This window comes from Zosterops lateralis (assembly GCF_965231275.1).
Source record: "Zosterops lateralis genome assembly, chromosome: 18".
NCBI lineage: Eukaryota > Metazoa > Chordata > Aves > Passeriformes > Zosteropidae > Zosterops > Zosterops lateralis.
In genome coordinates, this window is record NC_139778.1 from 2,848,753 (window position 1) to 2,870,278 (window position 21,526).

Consider the following 21,526-nt stretch of genomic DNA (forward strand, 5'->3'; position numbering starts at 1 on the left):
GATCCATAACCCGGCAGTCATTACAGGCAGGGCTGCTGCCTGCATGCACGGCTCGTGTTTGGTTTTTTTTCCCAGCGATTACTGCAGCAGAGGATTTTGTAGGACAGTGCCGCAGTGGAGCGCGGGAGCGCCGGCAGCAGCTGGGTGACGATTCGGCTTCGAGGGCAGGGTCCCTCCCAGTTCTGCCCGGCTGCACATCCCAGCACACGTAAAGACTGGAGAAACCCCAGCACGGCTGACCTGGACGGGGAATCCAGAGAAAATGCCACGTTTAAACCCAAAATGCACGTGCTGCTGGGCAAGTCTGCAGCTCGTGCTCCCGGGATTTGGGAGAGAGGATCCCGCCTCCTTGTGCTCAGAGGGAAACCGAGTCACGGTGGAGTGCAGCAGTTAATGTTGTACCAGGAGGGTGTGCAGCTCACCCACAGCAGAAGGCGTTTGTCTGTACACCCAGCCCGTTCCCGGTTCCCCCAGCAGCCACAGGCACAAACTGAGGAGCTGCAGCCCCTCTCCTCCCGGGCTGGCTCTGCCCTGTGCAGCCCCGCGGTGGCGATGGCTGGGGAGGGGTGACCCTTCTTTAGGGGCTGCTGAGGGTTCCCCAACATCTCCTGCCTGGGAAGGTGCTGGGGACCCACCCCCTGCCTGCAGGGGTGACCCCCAGGGTCACAGCCCCAGGGGTGTCAGGGCAGCACATCTGGAAGAGCATCTCAGCACAGAGAGGGATTACAGCAAACCCTGCCCCAAAAAAGGATTCATTTTGAAGAGCTCACAGTCCTGCTGACTTCTCCAAATGTCACCAACACTACTTTGTCACAGGTTTGGGTGCCATGAGCTGCACTCCCATGGGTTTCCCAGGTGGGCACTACCCAGTGCTGGCTGCTCCCAGCTCGAAGCCCTGCTGTGCACAAGAGTGGGTGGCTTTGGCAAGCAGGAGGTTCTGAGTCCTCTCCAGGGCTGTGTCCAGGAGGCAGGTGGGGTTGGGATCCCTGCATCTGGAATTGCTCCTATCACACCTCCACCTGGCTCAAGGCTGGTTTTGCTGCAAGAAGACAAAGCTACCAAAATCTTACTGGGCAAGCAGGACCTTCCACACCCATGGCTGGATCCCAGTGATGGGATCCCCCTGAATATCCCAGGAGGATGTCCAGCCTGGGCAACCACACACTGCCATTGCTGGACCTCAGCTCCATGGAACCTCTAGGACTTTGCAGAAACCCCACAGAGGCCCTCAGTGCTGGGGGCAACCAGCTGCAGATGCAGCTTCAAGTTTCCATCCTTCTGCCTCCTCACTCCCTCTCTCCTGGCCAGCTGGTCACCACTGCCACATCCAAATCTCCAATGACTCTGTCCAGATCAACCTATTTTCACACCATGCATTTGCAAAGTCCCTTCTTTATTCGTTTGGGGTTTAAATCCCAATTTTCCCTTTTTAATGAAAACACTTCAAAGGCACGAATTGCACAAGTCCCTCTTAGATCCCCAAACGTGGTGCAGGGGAAGCACACCAGGGGAGAGCTCATCCTTGCAGGCTCAGGCTGGAGCTCAGAGTCATCAGGATTTTAACCATTAACAAAAAAATCCCAATTCTCTCCCACCAACTTGAGAGCTGCCCTGAACCCCGTAGCCTTTACATGGATGGGGCACGGGGATGAAGGATGAGTCTCTCTCCTGGCCCTGGCGTCTGGTTAGAGTCCCATTCCCAGATAGGAGGGCGGCACTGGGAAAGCCTTGCTGGGGGCGTCAGGGTAGGGAGTTAAGGGGAAACCCCCGGATGGGGACAAGAGGATCCCCAAGAAGGAGGAGAGGGGGTGCTGGGAGAGTTTTGCTGAGGGAAGAGAGGAGCCTTGAGAAGGGCATGAGGGAGCCTGGCTGGGGGAGCCAAGGCAGGGGGTTACAGGGTGCAGCCCCCGCCAGAGTGGCCCCTCCTGCAGGGGTATCCAGAGGCCGGCGTGAACCCCCCATGGCCCCCTCTCCAGGAACTGAAGACCCTGTAAATAATCCCCCCCACAGCTGCTCCCAATGGGCGCCCCCCGAGCCGAGCCCTCTCAATGGGCCCCTCCCGCGCCTCCTCAATGAACCTCCTCAATGAACGTGACGTCACCAACGCCTCACGATAAAACCTCCACGCAGCCAATCAGCGGCCGGTCCTCTCCTGCTCTCTCCCGCCTGGCCCCGCCTCCGCAATCCCCAACCAATCGTGACGCCGCCTGCAGCCAAAACACAGGCGCCGGCCAATGGGGAGGCGCCGGGGCAGCTGGAACGTTCGAAGCCGGGGGTGGGCGGGGCGCGGGGCGCGGCGGTGGCCAATCAGGGCGCGGGGGCGGGGCCGGCGGCGCCCCCCGGTCCCCCCGGTGAAGCGCGGCGGGCGCGGCGGGCGCGGGGCGCTCCGGGCGGTGCGGGCCGGGGCCGGGGCCGGGGCCGGGGCCGGGGCCGGGGCCGGGGCCGGGGCCGCCCCGCCATGTCCGTCAACATGGAAGAGCTGCGGCACCAGGTGATGATCAACCAGTTCGTGCTGGCGGCGGGCTGCGCCGCCGACCAGGCCAAGCAGCTGCTGCAGGCGGCACACTGGCAGTTCGAGGTACGGACGGGCCGCGCCGGGCGGATCGGGGTAACCCGCCCGCGAACCGGGACGCCGCAGGTCCCGATCCGGCTCCCGCCGCCCGCAGAGCCGCGGGGCGGAAGGCGGTGGGGGTGGGGGCGGCCTGCGGGGCGGTCCCGGCCCACGGACACGCGTGGCCGGGTCTGGGGGGTCCCGCCCGCCCCCCGGGCTGGGGGGATCGGGCCCGGGCTCCGCCGGCTCTATTTATACCCGGGCCGTAACCCGAGCTGCGGCCCAGCGCCCCGGCCCCTCCCTGGCGCTCCGGGCTGGGGATGGGGGGCCGCCGAGGGGGACGGGGGTGCAAACACGGGGTTTGGGGTGTCCCCTGGCGGGGGGAGCCCTGGGCGAGCGGGGGACGCGATCTCCGGTGGGTCGGGGGAAGGGCAGCCCCGGGCCCGACGGGGCTGGGACACCCGGGGCGGTCCCGGGGGATGCGGGGTGGGCTTTGGGGGGCCGTGTTTTCTCCCCGCTTTGTCTCGGGTGGGCCGGAGCTGACAGCTTGTCCCCACAGACAGCCCTCAGCGCCTTCTTCCAGGAGACCAACATTCCCAGCAGCCACCACCCCCCGCAGATGGTAAGTGGGACCCCCAGCCCCTCCCTCGGCCCTGCACCGCCCCCTCCCCTCCCCAGCGCCCCCAGCCCCAAAAACACCTTTAGACCCTTCCTGGCACAAACCAACCCCGCACACCCCCCTCCCCTACCAGCACCACCCCCCCCACGATCCCCCATCCCAGCCCCCCATCCCAGCCCCCCATCCCATCCCCCCAGCCCCCCGGCGGAGCAGCCCCCGGCCCCGGAGCTGTCAGCTCCCTGCCAGCCATATTGCTGGGCGCCCGCAGGAACACGCAGCCGGAGAATGTAAACACGAGCTAAAATGTCTGCCAGGAAATAGTTTGTCTGGGCGAGCATCGCGCTGCAGCTCGGGCTCCCCGGGCCGGGGCCGCCCCTGGTCCCCTTTCCCCCCCCCGTGCCACTTGACCTTGGCCGAGGGCACATCCCCCCGGCCAGAGGGAGGAAGTTATTTCCCTCCGGGTGTTTTGTTTTGTGTTTCTTGGGGGAGTTTCTTTCTTGTTTTCCCTCTCCCCCCCCTTTCCCCATCCTCCACTAAAGGGTGCCGCGCGTGGGGGAAGGAAGGAGCGGGTCTGGGTTAACCCCAATTTCCCCCCTTTTGTCATTCCACGGGGAATCGCAGCCGGCCCGGCACTGCCGACAGCCAGCGCTCTGTTTCCCTCGGAGAAAATCGTTTTGTCAGGCAGCTCCCACTAAAACCCCTTTTATTGCGGTTCCTCCCCACCCCGCAGTTTCCGTGTTCCCCGGGGGCTCCAGAGGGGCTTGTGCTGGAAAAGCCCGTTCCCGTTCCTGGGGGGGAGAGGGGCCGGGTTGGGGAGAGGGTCCGGGGAGCCACGGCAGATCCAGGCCTTGCTGCTCCCACCCCAAAAGCCTCATCGGGGCAATTCCTGTCGGAAGTGGGATGCAAAGCAGGGCTGGTGAAACCCATCCCGGCCCTATCCTTGTGCAGGGACCCTCCAGCCACCCCGACCATGACAGACACCCCATTCCCCCACCCCAGCATGGAGGATCTGGAGCCACTGGGTTCTCCCTCTCCCCAGCAACGTTTTCATAACACCGTGTGCTCCACGTGGTGTTAAAACACCTTTTACCTTCTCCCCAGATACTCTTTATTTTGGGTTTTTTTTTATAGTGTTTCCCCCCCTTTGCAGCATCCTGATGTGTGCAGTTTGCAGTGGCCCACAGGGCTGAGGGCAGGCGTGAGATGAGGAGCTTTGTGCTTGCAGTTTCTATTTCTTGTGCAAGCGTCAGGGAACAAAGCTGCGAGGGCGGCCGTGGTTCCACGTGGGGGGGCTCAGCCCCATCTCCCCCACTGCCTGGGGGCTCCCCACACTCTCCAAGCCCCCACAGATTCCAGGCTGTGGGGCCAGGACTTGCTAGAGCTGTTTGGGGTGTCAGTGACTGACCCTCTGACAGCCGAGTGCTCTCCTCAGGATGTGTTGGAGGAGGAAGGCAACGATAACGTGGAAGTTCTTATTTTTTAATTAATATTTCACATTATCTGGCAAACATCACCCCAGAAGTTCAGAGCTGTGTCCAGCATCATTCCAGGGCTGGCTGTGGTGGTGGTGGTTTTTTTTTTTCATAACAGCAAATTTAAGGTTTTGGGGGTTTGTTATTTTGGTTTCTTTTTTTTTTCCCAACAAGTATCTTTTCAGATACTGCCAAATTTATAGGTTAATTTAAAAAGCAAAAGCTGGATTAGCACCACTTCAAGCTGAGCTCTGAAATGAGTTCTGTGGAGGAATATTCCAGGTTAACTATGAACCTGTTCAGTGCCAGCCAGGCTGTGATTGCTCTTTTGGGGTGCCCCCAAAGGCTGAGGGGGAGCCAGCTGCTGCTTTCCCCAGGCTGGGGGAGCACCCCAACTTCAGGGGTCTGGGCCTCCCAGCAAGCGTTTGGGTGCTGCTCCCTTGATCCCAGCATCACTGAGGGTGGCCGGGATGGGGATGAGGAGGAACCTCTCTGAGTGATTTTGGTGTTGGCCTGTGCTGGGGAGCAGCAGGGGCTGCTCAGCACCAGCCAGGGGCAAATCCTGGGATAAGCCCCAGGAAGGGGGAGATCAAGCAGCTATTCCCCACCAGAAACATATCAATCCCCCATTGCTAAAGGCAGCAGACACACTGTCCAAGCCCCTTAACTCTGCTCAAAGTCCCCACAGGCATCTATCAGGACTATGGCTCCAGAAGAAAAGAATTTGGGATGGATTTTACCCAGAGTGGTGGAGTCTGCCTGTGTACAGACCACCCCCATGTCCAGGCATCCCCTGCCAGTGAATCCCCCTGCCCATGAGCCCTTCCCTGTGTGTGCAGCCTCATGGGAATTGGCATACACACCCTTAACCCCCTTTTACCACCTCCCCAGTTCTCAGTTCAGCCAGTTGTTTGCTGATTTGGGGTCCCTGTGCCAGCCCCTGAGCCCCAGTGCAGGGCTGGGTTCTCCCTAGTGGATTTTTCCTCTGCTGGAAAAAGGGACAGATCCATCACTGTCCAGGTGCTAAATTTAGCTGGGTACCAAGAAGGCAGAGGCTGTACCAGGAACTGGGGGGACCTTGCTTGCCTTTTGCTCTCTCTGCCGTAATGGGGTGTGAAGGAGAAGAGGGTGAGGAAACTGGGTGAAAGGGAGTCCTGTGGGGCCAGGTAGGACCCCAGTATCCTCCCTACCCACCATACAGGGACCACTTTGTGTCAGCCCTGTCTGTGCTGCTCCCCAATCCCACCTCATCCTTGGGCTTTGAGCATCTGGGATGGTCCAAAATGTCCTTCCCAGATTCTCTAGAGCCTCTCCCCAGCCATCCCACACCTTTGGGGAGCCACCCAGACCCTCGAGGGCCGCACCAGCCCGTGGATGTGGGGAGGGGCTGGGTGTGGGACACAGGCAGGATCCTCAGCAATGGGTGTGGCTGCTGTGGGTGGGTCGGGACTCCCCAAAATCCCCTGTTGGCCGAGCTGACAGCCCCGTTCTCCTGTGCCCTGCAGATGTGCACCCCCAGCAACACGCCGGCCACGCCGCCCAACTTCCCGGACGCGCTGGCCATGTTCTCCAAGCTGCGCACCTCGGAGAGCCTGCAGAGCAGCAACAGCCCCATCACCTCCATGGCCTGCTCCCCGCCAGGCAGCTTCAGCCCCTTCTGGGCCTCCTCTCCTCCCAGCCACCAGCCCTCCTGGCTGCCCCCATCCTCACCCACCACCCACGGCCTCCACCACCACCTGCACCACCCGCAGCCCTCCTGGCCGCCCACCCCCCCGCCCCCGGCCCCCCCACAGAAAGCCATGGCCACCATGGATGGTCAGAGATAAGGCTGGGGCTGGCCCAGGGTTGGGGGGGGGTCAGGGGGGGCCGGGCCGGGGCGTTGGGAGCGGGGGCTCGCCGAGAAACGCACTGGAATAATTTTCTAGGTTTTATTATTATTTTTAAGGGGCGGGGGGAGCACATGCTGCCAGGGAGGGTGCTTGTCCCATGAGAGCCTCTGGCTGCTCTCTACTCCCCTCCCCTTTTTTTTAAAAAAATATATAACTATAATATATAAATATATCTAATGTATATAAATCCAGAGAGAAGGAGCAGCAGTGTGGAGGCAGCTGCCAGGTGTCTGGAGGGTTTTCCCTATGGCTTTATCCCCACCCAGCATCTCTACATGAGGGCAGGAAGGGAAGAGGAGGACAGGAATAACAGAAATAAATGGATGGAGGTGGCTGTTGGCACCCCAGATCATGGCCATATGGACATGGAGCCACTGGACACCCTCCCCAGCTCTGGCTTCCCTGGGCACTTGTTGCAGTGCCCAGAGCAAATGCAGCTCTCTGGCTCCCGAAATTCAGCCCGGCTTCTTGCACAGACCCCCCCTGGACTTGCCCCCAACCCCATCCTCCCTCCCTCAGCACCTCCAGGGCCTGGGGGTTTATCAAAATGATGTCCCTCTGTCCCTGTTACCGCCCCACATGGCGCTTCCCCAGGCAGAGGGGAGCTGAGGGTTTTTTAGTTTTCAAATCAATGTTGCTTAAAAAAACAAAACAAAACAGAAAAACAAACCAAAAAAAAAAAAAAAAAAAGGAAAAAATACCCAGCAAAAAAAAAAACAGGTTGAAGGTTTTTTATTAATTTAAAAAATAATAAAAATTAAAAAAAAATCACTTTTTTAACACCAGCTGTCCCTGCCTTTTCTCTCTGCTGGGAGGGTGTCCCTGGCATGGCACTGGAAATGGGGGTGACTCCCCTATGAGGCAGCATCCCCAGTGGGGACTGAGTTTGTTCTCTACAGGCCACCACTGCTGTCCCCAAAGTGGAGGGTCAGAGGGAAGACCCGGGGCCATGGGGGTTCTGTTCCAGCACAGCAAGGAGCCCCCATGTGCCAGGGTGTGCAGATGACACCCCTGTCTGTCCCCTCAAAATATCACAGCTTGCAAAAGCCCCCAGCAACCTGGGCCCCCAGCCCCATCACCCACCCAGTGATGAGACCCCCTCGGGCCTCAGCACTGTGGGGACACTTGGGGAGGGGATAATACCCTCTGAGTGTCCCCAGCTAGAGGATATGGTAGCTCACCAGGCCTGTGGCCACTCTATTCACACAACAAACAACTGGGGTAAAACCCCAAAAATGGGAGCACAGCAGCTCTGGAAATGCCAGGAAAGACAGGGAGGCTCAAGGCACAGTCCAAAGCTTCCTGCAGGGATGGGGAGGTTCTCCAGGATGGCACAAACTCCAAGGAGAAAAGGCAAAAAACATCCCCCATCTGGGGTTACTTACCTGTCCAAAGATCACCCAAGGCTGGGGTGTTGGGGCTGGGGGTGTGTTCAGGGGGTGCAGGGGGGTGGGGGTGTTTATAGGGTGTGTCTGGATCCTGGGGGCAGCAAAAGGGGCAGAGGGATGATCAGCACCAGAGAGGTGACCCCAGCTGGGCCATATGCTCCAAATGCAATTGGTCCCAAAGGTGTTTGTTTTTAAGCCCCTCAACCCCAACCAGGAGTGCAGGATGGTTCTTTGTTGGCTCTGCTCTGGTGCCCAGTGGTTTGCTCAGAATATTCCCAGTTATCCTACAGGAGGTGGCACTGGGGGGATCCCAGATGCTGCTGTGTCCACCAGAGCAGGTTTTGAGTACCTGGTTTTCCCCTGAAAAACCAAACCCACCAGAGGGAACATTCCAGGGGGAACTCCCTGGGAACTAAGATGCCTGTGGAGTACAGTGGAATACAGGGATGGAGGCTGTCCCTGTGAGGAGGAAGTTTGGGGACATCCAGCAGGAGGGCAGGGTTTCCACAGGGCAGCCCCCAGGGGATGTCCCCCACAAACTCTGGGTTCCCTCTGTGTTCCTCTGGGCTTCCCCGCAGCGTTTCTCACCCTCCCACTCACCCGAGAGGTGCCTCCGGCTCCGTGTCCCCCCCAGGAAGTGTCACTGCCTGTGTGTGGAGGGGACATCCCCAGCTCCCTGCACACACAGCCGTGTGTCCCCAGCCGTGACACCCCTCAGTCCCCCGTGCTGCCCCAGGGATGGGGATTTCCCTGCCTGGTACCCCCCCATTTGTGACACGACCTGTGTTTGCTCTCAGCGCACCCTGGGGCTTCCTCCCGCCCACGGTGAGGGCTGGGTGACACGGGGGGGGGCTGGGGACAAGCAGCCCCAAGCCTTGGGGGTGGCACTAAGGAAAGGAGGGAGGTGTCCCTCTCCTGGGGTTGTGGTGTGTTGGTTGGCCATGGGGAGCAGAGGGGTTTGTGCCTGCAATCAGTGGCAGCACTGCAAGGGGGATGAGGGGGTGACAGAGGGAGTTTCTTCACTTGGGGGTGAGGAGGGCAGCTCAGTGATGCTCATCCCGGGGGGATAAACGACAGGAAACCAACGGCTTGGGGTGGGATTTGCTTTTGGCATCACACTGTGTTCTGCTGCTGCCCTTTCCACTGGGATCCCCATTTCCCCCTTACTCAGCAGCAGATGAGCTCCTCCTCCTGCTGCTGCTGTCCCAGACCCTTTTGGGGCCACAGGCTCACCTGGGGGGGCTCGTGAGGGGGTGACACAGACCCTGGGACGGGGGTTTTGGGGCTGTTTTCAGGACGGGGGATGCTGCCGGCCCTTCCTTACGCACGAAGGGAAGATCCTGCTCCACTCAGGAGGCACAGGCTGCTGCCACCCTTTATTTCTGCGGGCTGGTGTCACGCGGTGAGTCCACCCCCGGGGCAGTCCGGCCCCGGTACACGAGTCCATCCGTGCCCACCAGCTCGACCGCGCCGGGCTGGGAAGGAGAGGATGGGATGGGCTGGCTGCCACACCGGGCTGCACCCAGCATCCCCAAGCCAGCCCCGCCACCCAGCTCCTCCTGGGGAAACTGAGGCATAGATCCTCCCCCAGACGTTCAGCATCACTCCCCCAGCCTCGGTGTCCCCGGTGTGTATTCCCACCTTCCCCGTCCCTACCTTGTTGGGGTCAGGAAGGAGAGGCTCCAGGGGCTGCGTGGGGCAGATGCTGGTGTGTTTGCCCCCACAGTACATCGGGGATCTGCGGGAATAGCCCTCGAGCACCTGCTCCCTGTGGACAGGGTACATAACGCTCAGTGCCCAGCGCCGTGGCACTCTGTGCTTCAACCTCCTTTGTCGAGGAGGGCTTCAGGGGGTGCTCCCCAGAGACCCCTGCCCACCCGGCCCTGCAGGATCTGCCCTTTCCCCACAGCGCCAAGAGCTGCCCATGGCCGTGACAGGTCCTGGTGCCCTTTGCAGGGGACACCAGGAGGCTGGAGCAGGGCTGTCCCAGCTCCAGGGCTTGATTTTGGAAACTCCTTTCACAGGTGGCACTGTGTCCCCAACCAAACCTGAGCTCAGGCTTGACATGAGGTTTCAGGGCTTTACAGGACAACTGACCCTCTGCAGCTCCTCTCTGCCCAGGCACCTCTGACCCCTTCCACCCCAGCCAGGGAAGAGCTGTCCTTGCTGGGACAGGGCTCCCTTAGGCCCCAGGGGCCAGGGTTGGGTCCCCATGTACCTTGGCTCCTGTTTTTTGGATTTCTTGGTAGCACGGGGCAGGCGCGCAGTGAGGCCGGGGGATGGCGGTGGCGTGGACGGGATCATCCCCGAGTGTCTGGGGAGGGTGACAGGGGCCACGGGTGGGTGACAGGGGCAAAACGAGCCACCCCTGACACTGCAGGGCACTGCCAGCACCCATCTGCCCCTGTCCCACCCCCGATGCACCAGTGCTGGTGCCACTCACTGGCCAGACAACTGCGCGAGCTTGTCACAAGATGAGTACTCGGAGGAGGGCACCTTTAGGAGCATCCTAAAACAGGGAGAAAAGGGCTGGGCAGGCTCCTGGGGAACACAGGCACAGCCAAGTGCTGGCACAGCACTGCAAAGAGTTTTTCAGGGGAATTGTGGGTTGCTGAGCCTGGATTCTCCACCACCACCGCAGTGCAGTCCAACCCACTGGCTGGTTACAAAATAAAGGGAGAAATGGGCTATTCGTGGACTCTCACCTGGGACAAAGCTTCAGCTCATATTAGACAATGGTGAATCCACAGAAGGAAGCTCCCAAAACCCACTGCTATGGGAATTTCTCCCAGGGGCAACCCAGTCCCATGGGAACTGGGGCTGGTGGCAAGGTCAAAGAGGGGGGTTCCTGTACCCCTTGCTGGGATGGGATGCTCCCAGCCTGGGACATGCTCACATCGGTCCCACTGGCATCTCCAAAATGTGGTGGCTGCTTGTGGCTGCCCAGGACACAGAGGGATGGGAGGTGGAGGGCACAGGCTCCCATACCTGCCACCCCAACCAGCCCTCACACCTGTCTCCTTGCTTGGTCAGAACCCAGGACCCCCCTGTGCCCTGCCAGGAGAACAGGTAATGACCCAGCTCTGGCACTCCATGTCCCAGCCCTGCCAGGGGACAAGGCACCATCCCCCACACTTGTCACAAAAGCCTTTGCACCTACAGTCCATCATCAGCTGAGAATGGCTCCATCCTGGAGCTGCCTCCTCCATGTCCCTCCTTGGATGTCGGAAGCCTTCTGCCACTGGGAGGAAATCATCATCAGCATCCCCACGGTTCCATCAGTGAATAAATGGATCCAACACCAGGGCACCACATGGGCCCAGCTGGAGGGAACAAGGCCAGTGCTGTCCCCAAAGCCATTGCTGTCCCTATGGCACTCACCTGCTAGTCCCAGCCCCATCCTCAGCTGGGATGGAGGGTGTCTGGGATACTGGAAGGCCTTGTATTGACAGTGCCTGCTGGGCTGGGAGGTGGGTGCCAGGGGCTCCTGGATGCATTCTCGAGGCAGTGAAACTGCCAGTTGCACTCTTTCTCTGAATGTGAGGAGAACCCTGAGCAAGAAAAGCACTGTTTCAGCCCCAGCCCTTGTCCCCAAAACTCCACCCCTTGCCCTCAAGGAAGCCCCCTGTGCTACTGTGAGCTTGGCCTTAACCCAGACCATGGTCTAAGGGCAGCAAGATGGGGGTGCAGACCCCAAAGGAGGGTGTGTCAGGGGGGGCACCCGGGGGGTTGGGAAGAGCCTCTACCTTGGAGATGCCTTCATCCTTGATCTGTCCCATGTCACTGTCTCCCATGTCCTTCTGTCCCGTGGTGCTTGGTCGCACACTCCATCCCCTGCCCTTCCGTCCTGCACTCCATCCCGTGCTCTTCCGTCCTGTGTCACTCTCTCCCATGTCATCCACCTCCAGCGAATCCTCTTTTCCCTGGGGGCTGCTGGGCCGGGTGTCCCCATATCTTGATATGGGTGTCCTTTCCAGGAGGGTAACTGGAAGAAGAAACCAAAGGGAGCTCCCCAGGGTCAGGGTCAGGCTGGGGAAAAGCCCAGGGGTCTGCAGGCCCCCTGCCCAGCCTGCTGTGCCCTCACACCCTCCAGGTCCCTCCCCATATGTGCCCCGTGGTACTTTCGTTGCCGATGACAATCAGTCCTGCGTCATCCCACGAGCTTGAGGGCCCATGGCCATCCATCCAGCCTCCGTCCTTGTCCTTGTCCTTCAAGGAAGCCTGGGAAGGAGAGGCTGTTACAACAGGCTGCATTCAGGGTCTCCAAGACAGCCTCCCAACCCAGCTCTTCCTGGGGAAACTGAGGCACAGATCCCCTATAGATGCTCAGCATCACCTTCCCAGCCTTGGTTCCCTCTCGGTGTCTCCTCTTGACACTGAACAGCCCCAGCTCTGTCAGCCTTTCCCCAGGACAGAGATGGTCCCGTCCCCAGATCATCTTTGTGTCCCTCCACAGGACCCGCCCCAGGAGCTCCGTGTCTCTCCCGTCCTGAGGAGCCCAGAACTGGACACTGCTCCAGGGGAGGCCTGGCCAGGGCTGGGCAGAGGGGCAGCATCACTCCTGACCTGCTGGAAATGCTCTTCCCAAGGCACCCCGGGACACCAGAGCCCTTCTCGTCCCCTCGGGCACAGCGCTGGTCACGGACAGCTCAGTGTCCACCAGGACCCCCAGCCCTTCCCCACAGAGCTGCTTTTCCAGCTGGTCTGTCCCAGCCTGTGCTGGTGCCTGGGGTCGTTTCTGTGCAGGGGAAGGACCCTGCACTTGTCTTTGTTGTGTTCCTCCCCAGCCAGTTTAGTCCTTTGGGCACCTCCATGACCATGGTTTTAACAGCCAACCCAGGGGATCAGCTAACACCTGACTGATGCCATCTAATACAACAGCAAGGCATTGTTCCCTCCAGCAACAGGATTCAGTATCCCAGACCTGCCTCATAACATCCCTTCTGCTGTCCCCCAATTCCTGCCACTGCTCCAGAGAGACCCAGAGGGCAGGGAGCCATGGTCCTGCCTGATGCTGAGCAAGGAGGGGCTGTTGTGGGATGTCAATGCAGCCTGGCCCCAGGGAGGTACCAGCTCCTGCTCTTTCTCCCACCACCCTGAACATGGCCCTTTTCTGAGCAGAAGACAAGCTGGGAGCACACATTAGGCCAGCTGAGGAGCTGCCCTGGCTCAGGCTATGCCAGGTCCTTCTCCCGGTGGGATGCAGAGGGAAGAGGAGTCCTGAGCAGCCTCGGGAGGGGCGCTGGCCTGCACAGTGGCTGGAGGCGGAGGGGGCTGCGATCCCGCTTCACTGCCAGACCTTGGCCTCCTCTTCTCCTTCTCCTGCTTTCCTGCCCACCAGGAAGTCTTCCAGCATATCCCAGCACATCATGCACCTCACCTCCTCTGGGGCTGGGGAGAGCATCAGCCTCTTTTCCAGACTTTTTTTTTTTTGGGGGGGAAGGAAGGTATCAGATCCATCTGTGTAACTGGGGGAAGGATGGGATCCAGAGGAGTGTTGGCCCCCCCAAGAACTTCTGAGGACCATGCCCTGATGTAGGGGGACCCTGCCCTGGAGCAGGCCCTGGGTGTGCTCAAGGACGTACCAAGACAGACTCCAACAGCTGCTTACGGAGGTCTTCCATCATGCTCTTGAAATTTTCCTGCAGTAGGGTGAGGACAGGGACAGGAGTCAGAACACAGGAGTAAGATTTAAAAGGGACATTTGCAAATTAACTTGGACACCAGACAGAGGGATCCTGGGCAGGGCTATGCCAAGTGGCTGTGGCTGTATTTCACAGGTGGATGTCTGTCTTCCCACCTTCCCAGCACCCAGGTTACTTTTTATTGATGGCTTTTTAGTATACAAATGCCTCAGCAGCCTTGTCTGAGGGAGGCAGTGACCTCTACACCCAGCCTGACCTGGGGGCAGTGGTGCCCTTCTGCCCTCCCCAGGGCAGTGCTGGCAGAAGGAAAGAGGGGGGCTCCAGGTGGGTTGGGATGGGCACCCACATTCTGCTCTTAGGACACCCTTCTGACTCATCCCTTCTGGTGCCTTTCACACTGGGAGCCTCCAAGGGCTGCAGGGCAGGGGCAGCAGGGCAGTGCAGTGAGGGGCAGCTCCCGAGGGCACCACTGGCAGCTCACCACGTCAATATTATCCATGATCTTCTGCATGTCCTCTGCTATGCGGGACTGCTCCGCCTTCATCTCGGTAACCTCTGAACGGAGCTCCTGGCAAAGTGTGCGGTACTAGGAGAGGGGGAAGGCAGCGTGAACCCCAGGGCAGGGGCCCTGTGGCCCAGGTCCTTTACACCCACCATGGTGTGCACAGAGCTGTGCAGGGCCTGGCCTGTGCCTTCAGCACATCTTCAGCAGCAGCTCCCCAGCAGCATGAGGAGGGTCAGACACCAGAGGAGGGGGTGGCTTGGGGGGAGCACCCGGGGGCTGGGAAGAGCCTCTACCTCTGCGAGTTCCTTTTCATTGGCTTCCAGTCTCTGCTTTAAATCCTTAAGGAAAGCGAAAGGGCTTTCCTCGGCCCCCTCCAGTGGTTCCCCATTCTCCTGGACAAGCAGATCCCGCAGGCCCAGGTGTAAAAGCAACCCGTTCAGGAGGTTGTGCAGCTGCTCGAACTCAACCAATCCATCTCTTGATGACCCGAGGGCAATCTCCAGCATCTGGCCCAAAGTGATGGGTGCCATTGCTGCTGATCTGTCCTAAAGCACAGAACTGCCATGAACAGGAGCCTCTGGTGCTATTGCTCCAGAGAGGAGCAGGTAGGGTGGGAGGTGGTGGCAGGAGGTGGTAGAAGGAGGAAGAGGAAGAGGTGAACAGCCAGCAGGATCCTTTCTCTTTGGTCTCCTCCTCCTCCTCCCCCTCAGCCAGCTCTCCTCCTTCCTTGTTCTGGAGCCTGTGCTACATGTGTCCCTGTTTAGAGTGTTCCCCTGCCCTGGCAAAGAACACCCATTGTTACACAGCAATAGCTCAGCCCTACATGGAATGTCCCCATTGTCTCCCACTGCTGGTGATGTCCTGGTTCCAGCAACCAACAGGACCTGCAGGATGGTCCAGCTGTTCTCTGCCATGTGCTCCAACTTCAAGTCTCCTTGTGGATGTCCTGGCACAGAGCCCTAACCTCAGAGAGGAGGATGGAGGTGAGCCCCAGGGCAGACTCTCTGGTGACCAGGTCCTTTGCCCCCACCGTGGTCTGCACAGAGCCAGGGCAGCTCAGGGCCCAGCCAGGCTGGCACAGGGCAGTGGCAGGGCTTGGCCTTCAGCACATCCTCAGCAGCCAAGGGGCAGCAGCTCCCCAAAAGCATGAGGGATGCAGATCCCAAAGGAGGGGGTGGCTCAGGGGGAGCACCCAGAGGGGCTGGGGAGAGCTTCTGCGTTGGTGATGTCTTTTTCACTGGTTTCCACTTTCTTCCTTATCTTCTCTATGTCTAACGGGGTGGGAACCACAGGGACTTGTCACAATTCCCTGCTCTCCTGGGCAGGCAGATCCCACAGGCCCAGATGTCCAAGCATCCCACCTGGGAGGTGGTGGCAGGAGATGGAGCAAGATGGGCACAGCCGGCAGGCTCCTCCCTCTTCACTCTCCTCCTCATTCTGGAGCCTGCATCTCTCCCTGTCTACAGCTGCATCCAAGCTCAGTGGTGGAGACAATTTACTGCAGCAGCAACCATAGGGAAAAACTATAGAAGTACCTTGACCACTGAAATGTAAAAGATAATCAGGCATAATGCAAACAAATTTTAATGAGAATTTCAACCTTGGTGGCATCTAGTTAACTTCACTTTTGACCCTACCAACAGTAAAGCCATAGCTTTTGCTTTAACAAGACACAGTGCTTTGGTAAACCCTATATACCCAACCACTGCACTTGGGTTAAATCACCATGGAATTATTTCCAATACAACACAGAGTATGGGCCCAACAAAATGGGAACAAATAGCAAGCTGTCACTGTTGATGTGTGTGTTGTACAGGAACAACAGGAATTTATTTGTGAAAGTAACACCACTAATGCCCAAGACATTTGTCTTGGCACTGAACAAAATGTTTGTCATTTTGAAATACATCCTGCTGAAATGCTTCAAACTGTACTTATATACATTAGGAAGAATAAGAACTATTTGTGATTCCATGGAGACCACTATAGAAATAAGTCATCACTCAAACATTTGGGTTTGTAGTTTTCTCCAGAATTAGGGGATACAACTTCAACTATTCAGTTCTGTCACAACCCATGAATTGTTACAATCTACCTACACATCCCAGCAAGATTTCCTGCTCACACCACTGGAATGAACCTTGCACTGGTGGAAAAATTACTGCACCATGACAAGCTGTGTTGATTGCTAGAAAGTGTCTGAAGTAATGGACACAGAGCTGAAATCACTGTTCATCAAATACAGAAGAGATACATCACATGATGAGAAATGGAGAACACCACTGGTGGGATTCTGTTTGGGTGGTCACCCACTGCAATTCCAGATCCAGAATTCCAGATCCAATGTTGAATCCTGCTGTAATTTTGCTGATTTCTGTCATTTTATGCTTAGTGTTGTCCAGGACAATGCACTGTAGTGTTCTATATGTTGGAGTGTTTGTATTAGCTAGACAGGTAACACTGTCCCACAGATGTCCTTACATCCATAATATTGTTCCCACACATGTCTTAAAAATCAAGAGTATTTAACTAACCTGATCAAAATTTCTCACTTTTTTTTTTAAATTGGACATATTAAATCCCTATTTATAGGCACAGAGGCAAGAGATGACCACATGGCCACTCTGTGGAGCAAGAGAAGTTGTTTTTAGCCACAGGGAAGAGTCTGGTGATGCCTCCCCCCAGATCTTGAGCTGCACTATGATCTGAGAAATGCTTTTTAGGCCTTGGCCTTGAGAACAGCACCTGGGCTGAGCAACTCTCAGTCTTATCAGAAACACTGTCTGCTCCCAGGAGCTTGTGCTGTCTAACAAGCTCCTGTTTTTTTAACAAACAGCCTTGGAAAATTATTTTTCTTGCCTGAACAACAACCCAAGTGGAACAACATTTTTGTTACCAAACTTTTAAAGAAAGCTGCTGATCTGAATTGTGGCCAGGATGGAAAGGAATTATGATCATTCCTCGAGGCTCAATCCTTTGCCTGTTGAGAAGATGCAAAGACATCCATTTTGAGTATTTCCAGGGGCTCAAGGAGAATTTTTTAGAGATACTTTGTACATGCTCCTTCAGGTCTGTGTGTGAGGGGGAATGCACTACAGCAAATATACTATGGATGTTGCTCTCCTAGATTCTTAAGTATTTTAGATTTTTAAGTAAATGCTGTATGAAATTGTTAAATTGTTTAATTTCAGCATAAGGAATAGCTTAACACCTCATGCTGTTAAGTGCTGTTATCTTTGGGCCTAAACTGTTGGTCAATTCTGGGGCTCAGTTTTGCAAGGTGGTCTACTCTGAGCCCCATGACTCATCTTGTGTTTCCTTTTTCTCCTTGCCCTTTCCTGTCCTTACCCTTCCCCCCTCCCCAGCCTCAATGTAGATAATTTTTGGATTGATTGTGGGTTTAGATGGATTGGTTTTAGATTTTAGTTTGCTTTTACCACATAGTAAGTAGTAGAGTAAACCCTGCCAACAACTTTGTGGAACTTTCACTCCTATACTAAACCCGCTTTTGCCAATACCTTTGCTGGTGATTCTTTAAGCAACCATAAAAAATTCACTCAGGAAAATGGCCCAGGGCAGACAGGACGACCCTCTGCTCACTGGTGCTGTGATTCCATGGTTTGTACCCAAATACAGCCAGGCAGAAGCCTGAATGGGGCAACAACCCTCAGTGAGCCCCAACCTTGCTCATGATAGGTCTGACAAGAACTTTGAAGGGGAGAGAACAGCAATACTGCTCACACTTTTAACACTGGCTCCAAGAATGAAGAACATTGTCCAGCACTGATTCAGAAGGAAGGGGGCACAGACATCTGCAAGGAATCCACAGCTCCAGATGATCCATTCAATACTTGCAGTACAACATCATGTTACCCCTCCAGGCTGAGGAGCCAGGCTGTGGTCACAGAGTACAGCTGAGGTTTGTCTGTGGTGGTTTGAAAATGCAGGAAAACCCATCAACAGCCTTGATACCTCATCCAGTCCTGCACATCCCTCATGGAATTTGGTGTGGAGGTTTAATCCATGCTGGATATTGAAGGTGGTCCAAGCAGTCCATGCTGAGGTCCATTTGTTTTGCCTGGTGTTCAAGCTTGTCCTGCTTAGTCACTGCTGGCCCTTTGGCACATTTTAGATGTTGGAGTGGAATAGAAGGGTATAGAATAAGGAAAACCAAAACTAAACAACTAAAAGTTTCCTTTTATTTATTTCTCACATCAGCAGACCAGTGGTGTAGGTTTTTCTGGAGTGTGTTTGTCTCATCAAGGGGAAGGATCAGTTTCAGGGAGTTTATCCTTATATTATGCTGGAGACAAAGCCCTCCACATGCACCTTCTGCTGCTTCCTCAAGTGTCCCCTCCACCCAAAAATTAGTATCACTCAAGGAAGGAGCCAGTCCTACTTCCCTGTGGAAGAAGGCTGCAAGCTGCCAAGTGAGCCTTGTTACAGCAACAGCCCCGCTGAATACATACAGCAGCTCTTCAGAGGGCACAGGATTCACCAAAGCTGAAAAATCTTACACTTTTTATTGCAGGTTCAGTGTTAGTGTTTTGGAGAGCACAGCTGCATTAGAAGCAGATATTGTTCCAACTTCCCTTCCCCACAAGACTCTGCCACAAACTCAGCCCCAGGCAACTCCAAAATTCGTGCCTGGTTTTGCAGTGCAGACAAGTGTCCCAGTGAGGACCAAGACCCTCACGTGACTCGTCACTGAAGAGCAGTAACGATCCAAAGCTCGCAAAATGAAAAGGCCAACACATTAACTAGCATTTCCTGCTCTGCTGGGACACACACGTGAGCCTGTTCCCAGCTCCCTGACCCAGGGATGGGAGCAGCCCTGCCAATGGGTTTGCCCTAAGCTGTCCTTTCAGGATGTTCCGCTAACTTAGTTTTGATGAAAGTCCCTGCTCTGCTGTGCAGGAGAGGAGAGGCCACTGAGCTGGCACAGAGCTGCTGTTGGCTCAGCTCTGCCAGCAGCACAGCCTGAACGTTCCCTTCCATGCTCTGGGGCAAGATACAGGCAGAAACAACACCAAAGGCTGCTCTCGTTGCCCACACAGCAATGAACCAGTTTTTTTTCCCTCCTCACAAGCTGACAGCTACTTCTGTTTAGCTTTTCTTTCCACCCCTACAAGGCAAGGGAGAACACACTAAAAAAAAAAAAAAAAAATCATTAAAGAAACTTAAAAACTCAACACCACCTCATTTCTCCATCTCTCTTAATTAAGGTAATCCCCCTCACTGCCAGTGGCCCCTTCTATTCACTTGTAAAGTGCTGGTCAGGTTGATTTTTTTTCTATTAGATCTCATGGCTCAAGACCCTGAAAACCTCAACACTCCTACAAAAATAAACAGTTGTGTTATGCCTATGTTTTATGGTATTGCCTTTCCATGCAGATTTCCTTCTCTGGTGGAATCCAGGACGGGGGCAGGCTCAGCTCTAGTCGTCGACAGTGATGTTGCGGAAGAGATAGGCCATGGACTCGCCGTTGTGGATCCGCCGGATTGCTTCTGACAGGATCAAACTGATATCCACAGTCTTTATCTTGGGGCACTGCAGCTTCTGCACCTCGTGAGGAACAGTGTTGGTCACTACCACCTATGGAGGACAAGAAAGAAAAGGAAGTTGTGCTGCTGGAACATTCACTCTCCCTGAGCAGCCATCCTGGATTGACTCCAGGAGGGATGTGTACTGCTGTTTCACAGTTCAGGGGGAGAAATCCTTACATATCAGGAAAAAATATTAAAATAATTGGTCTCCCTGCTGTAAACAGTCTGTTGAGGGGACTAACATAACCAGGACCCTCCAACAGGCTGATGGGTCCATTCAGATCACAGGATCTACTACTAAGGTTTGAAATCCTGTCCTCTTCATGTACCAGCAGCCCCTGACCAGCTGGGGGAGAGGGGCTGCACAGTGAGATGGCAGCCACATAGCCCCAGCTGCTGGGAGGGAAGTGTCCAGGCAGGGATGACTAATATTTGCATTAGGGAGAAAACACACTCAGAGAGGTAGATCTGATCTGAGCAAGTATTAATCACACACACACTTTTTTTTTTTGTTCCGGTGAAGAACCGGCTAACTGAAAGCACCTGATTAAATGAGTAATTCCAGACATGAGCTACGTGCCTTGGGAAGGACATCAATTTCTGAGGTTTGGTGCCAGCCCCTCCTCTGCAGCCTGGAGAGGAGAGAGCAGACTCACCTCATCAATGGAGGATTCCTCTATGAGACGGGGAGCATCTGCTGACAGGAGCCCATGAGTAGCCATCACAAAAATCTTGTAGGCTCCACGCTCTTTCAGGATCTCTGCAGCAGCTACAAAGCTTTCCACATCATCGATGATGTCATCCTGAGCAGAAACAGAAATAACATCAAAACCAGAAGTTTACAGGGCCTGCAAGGCAGGAGTGGATCTGCAGGGTACTGCAGCTTTGGCCATGCACACAAATGAAAAATAGAATCCCTGTCTACTTCAGCTGCTGATGAGGACGGCCACATGCATGACTAATCTGTGAATGCTATTTCCCTGGTTTAATGACCCTTTTGCTAGTGTGGGGAACAAATGTTGTGTCTTGGAAACAAATTAGTCCCTGCACATGCACTGGCAGTTTATCATGAGCAAGGCGTATTTTTTCATGGGGTAGGAGCTGCATGTTGATTACTTACACTGCAGCATAGTAAGAGAGGCTTGGCAAGATTTTTGTTTGTTTGGGGTTTTTTAACACTTCATGAGTTTTATCTGTGTGCCCTGGATTTATTCATTACTTGCAGACATCTGACACTCAGGATCAAGGCAGCAAGGAGATTTTAGGGCTTAAACGGCTGAAGTTGCAAATGGTTTTCAACAGAAAGTTGAAATAACTGAAGTCACCAGAACTACTGCAGAAAACAGTGTCTAAAGAACACGTTCCCACTCCTATACCAGCCATCTCTCTGACTCTCAGGGATAGAGCAGCTGAAGCAAAGATGCTGTGAGGAAGCCCCCCCACCTGTTCCCCTCACACTCATACCACAATGATGGCAATTCTTCCTCCAACGTCTCCAACCACAGTTATTGGTGGTTTCTCCTTGGCCATCATCACTAAAGAAAAAGGGAAAAGAAGAATCCAGGTGAGTCAGGCTTGAGTAAACCCCAACAGTTCCATCACACAAGAGGCCGAATCATTAAACATTTACATTGATGCAGACACAGATACGCTTTACATGATCCTGACACCCACCTAAGTGAGAAACCCTCATTTAACCATAATTTTTCTCCTCAAATAAACAGCACTGCTGCATAAAGAGAAAATCCTGTTTCTGTGGGGATTTTGTACTGACCTCAGAAACAGAAAGCAATTCCAACTCTAATAGACCCCTGTGCAAGGAGAGTTACAAATCAGCACTTGGTTTATGGACAATATCAGCGACCTTCTCTGTGCTCCAGCACAGGACTTGAAAAAAGGTCCATTCCATG

At 55.6% G+C, this 21,526-nt stretch overlaps 2 protein-coding genes and 1 long non-coding RNA gene across 11 annotated transcripts in view; 1 reads left to right on the top strand and 2 right to left on the bottom strand.

Moving 5' to 3' along the window:
- Nucleotides 1-2,396: 2,396 nt before the first annotated feature.
- On the top strand, nucleotides 2,397-7,549 carry UBALD2 (UBA like domain containing 2). The gene is made up of 3 exons (XM_083874618.1): nucleotides 2,397-2,578; nucleotides 3,111-3,173; nucleotides 6,148-7,549. Exons 1-3 carry the CDS (start codon nucleotides 2,459-2,461, stop codon nucleotides 6,466-6,468), a joined length of 504 nt encoding a protein of 167 aa, XP_083730744.1. The 5' UTR covers nucleotides 2,397-2,458; the 3' UTR covers nucleotides 6,469-7,549.
- A 3,410-nt stretch (nucleotides 7,550-10,959) lies between these two features.
- LOC310916777 lies at nucleotides 10,960-11,815 on the bottom strand. The gene is made up of 3 exons (XR_014591352.1): nucleotides 11,666-11,815; nucleotides 11,301-11,470; nucleotides 10,960-11,154 (listed from the first exon to the last, which is right to left on the bottom strand). It is a non-coding gene; the product is annotated as an uncharacterized lncRNA (long non-coding RNA).
- Nucleotides 11,816-18,254: 6,439 nt separating this feature from the next.
- The window catches only part of PRPSAP1 (phosphoribosyl pyrophosphate synthetase associated protein 1), a 29,300-nt gene continuing 26,028 nt past the window's right edge, over nucleotides 18,255-21,526 (bottom strand). For 8 of the 9 annotated variants that reach the window (XM_083874611.1, XM_083874615.1, XM_083874612.1 and 5 more), the window contains 3 exons: nucleotides 21,081-21,151; nucleotides 20,273-20,419; nucleotides 18,255-19,665 (listed from right to left, as the gene is read on the bottom strand). In XM_083874611.1, the coding sequence (XP_083730737.1) occupies nucleotides 19,507-19,665; nucleotides 20,273-20,419; nucleotides 21,081-21,151 (377 nt within the window). In that variant the 3' untranslated portion in view covers nucleotides 18,255-19,506. Of the gene's footprint in view, nucleotides 19,666-20,272; nucleotides 20,420-21,080; nucleotides 21,152-21,526 lie in introns of those variants that run through there. The other variant, XM_083874613.1, reaches the window with a different exon arrangement.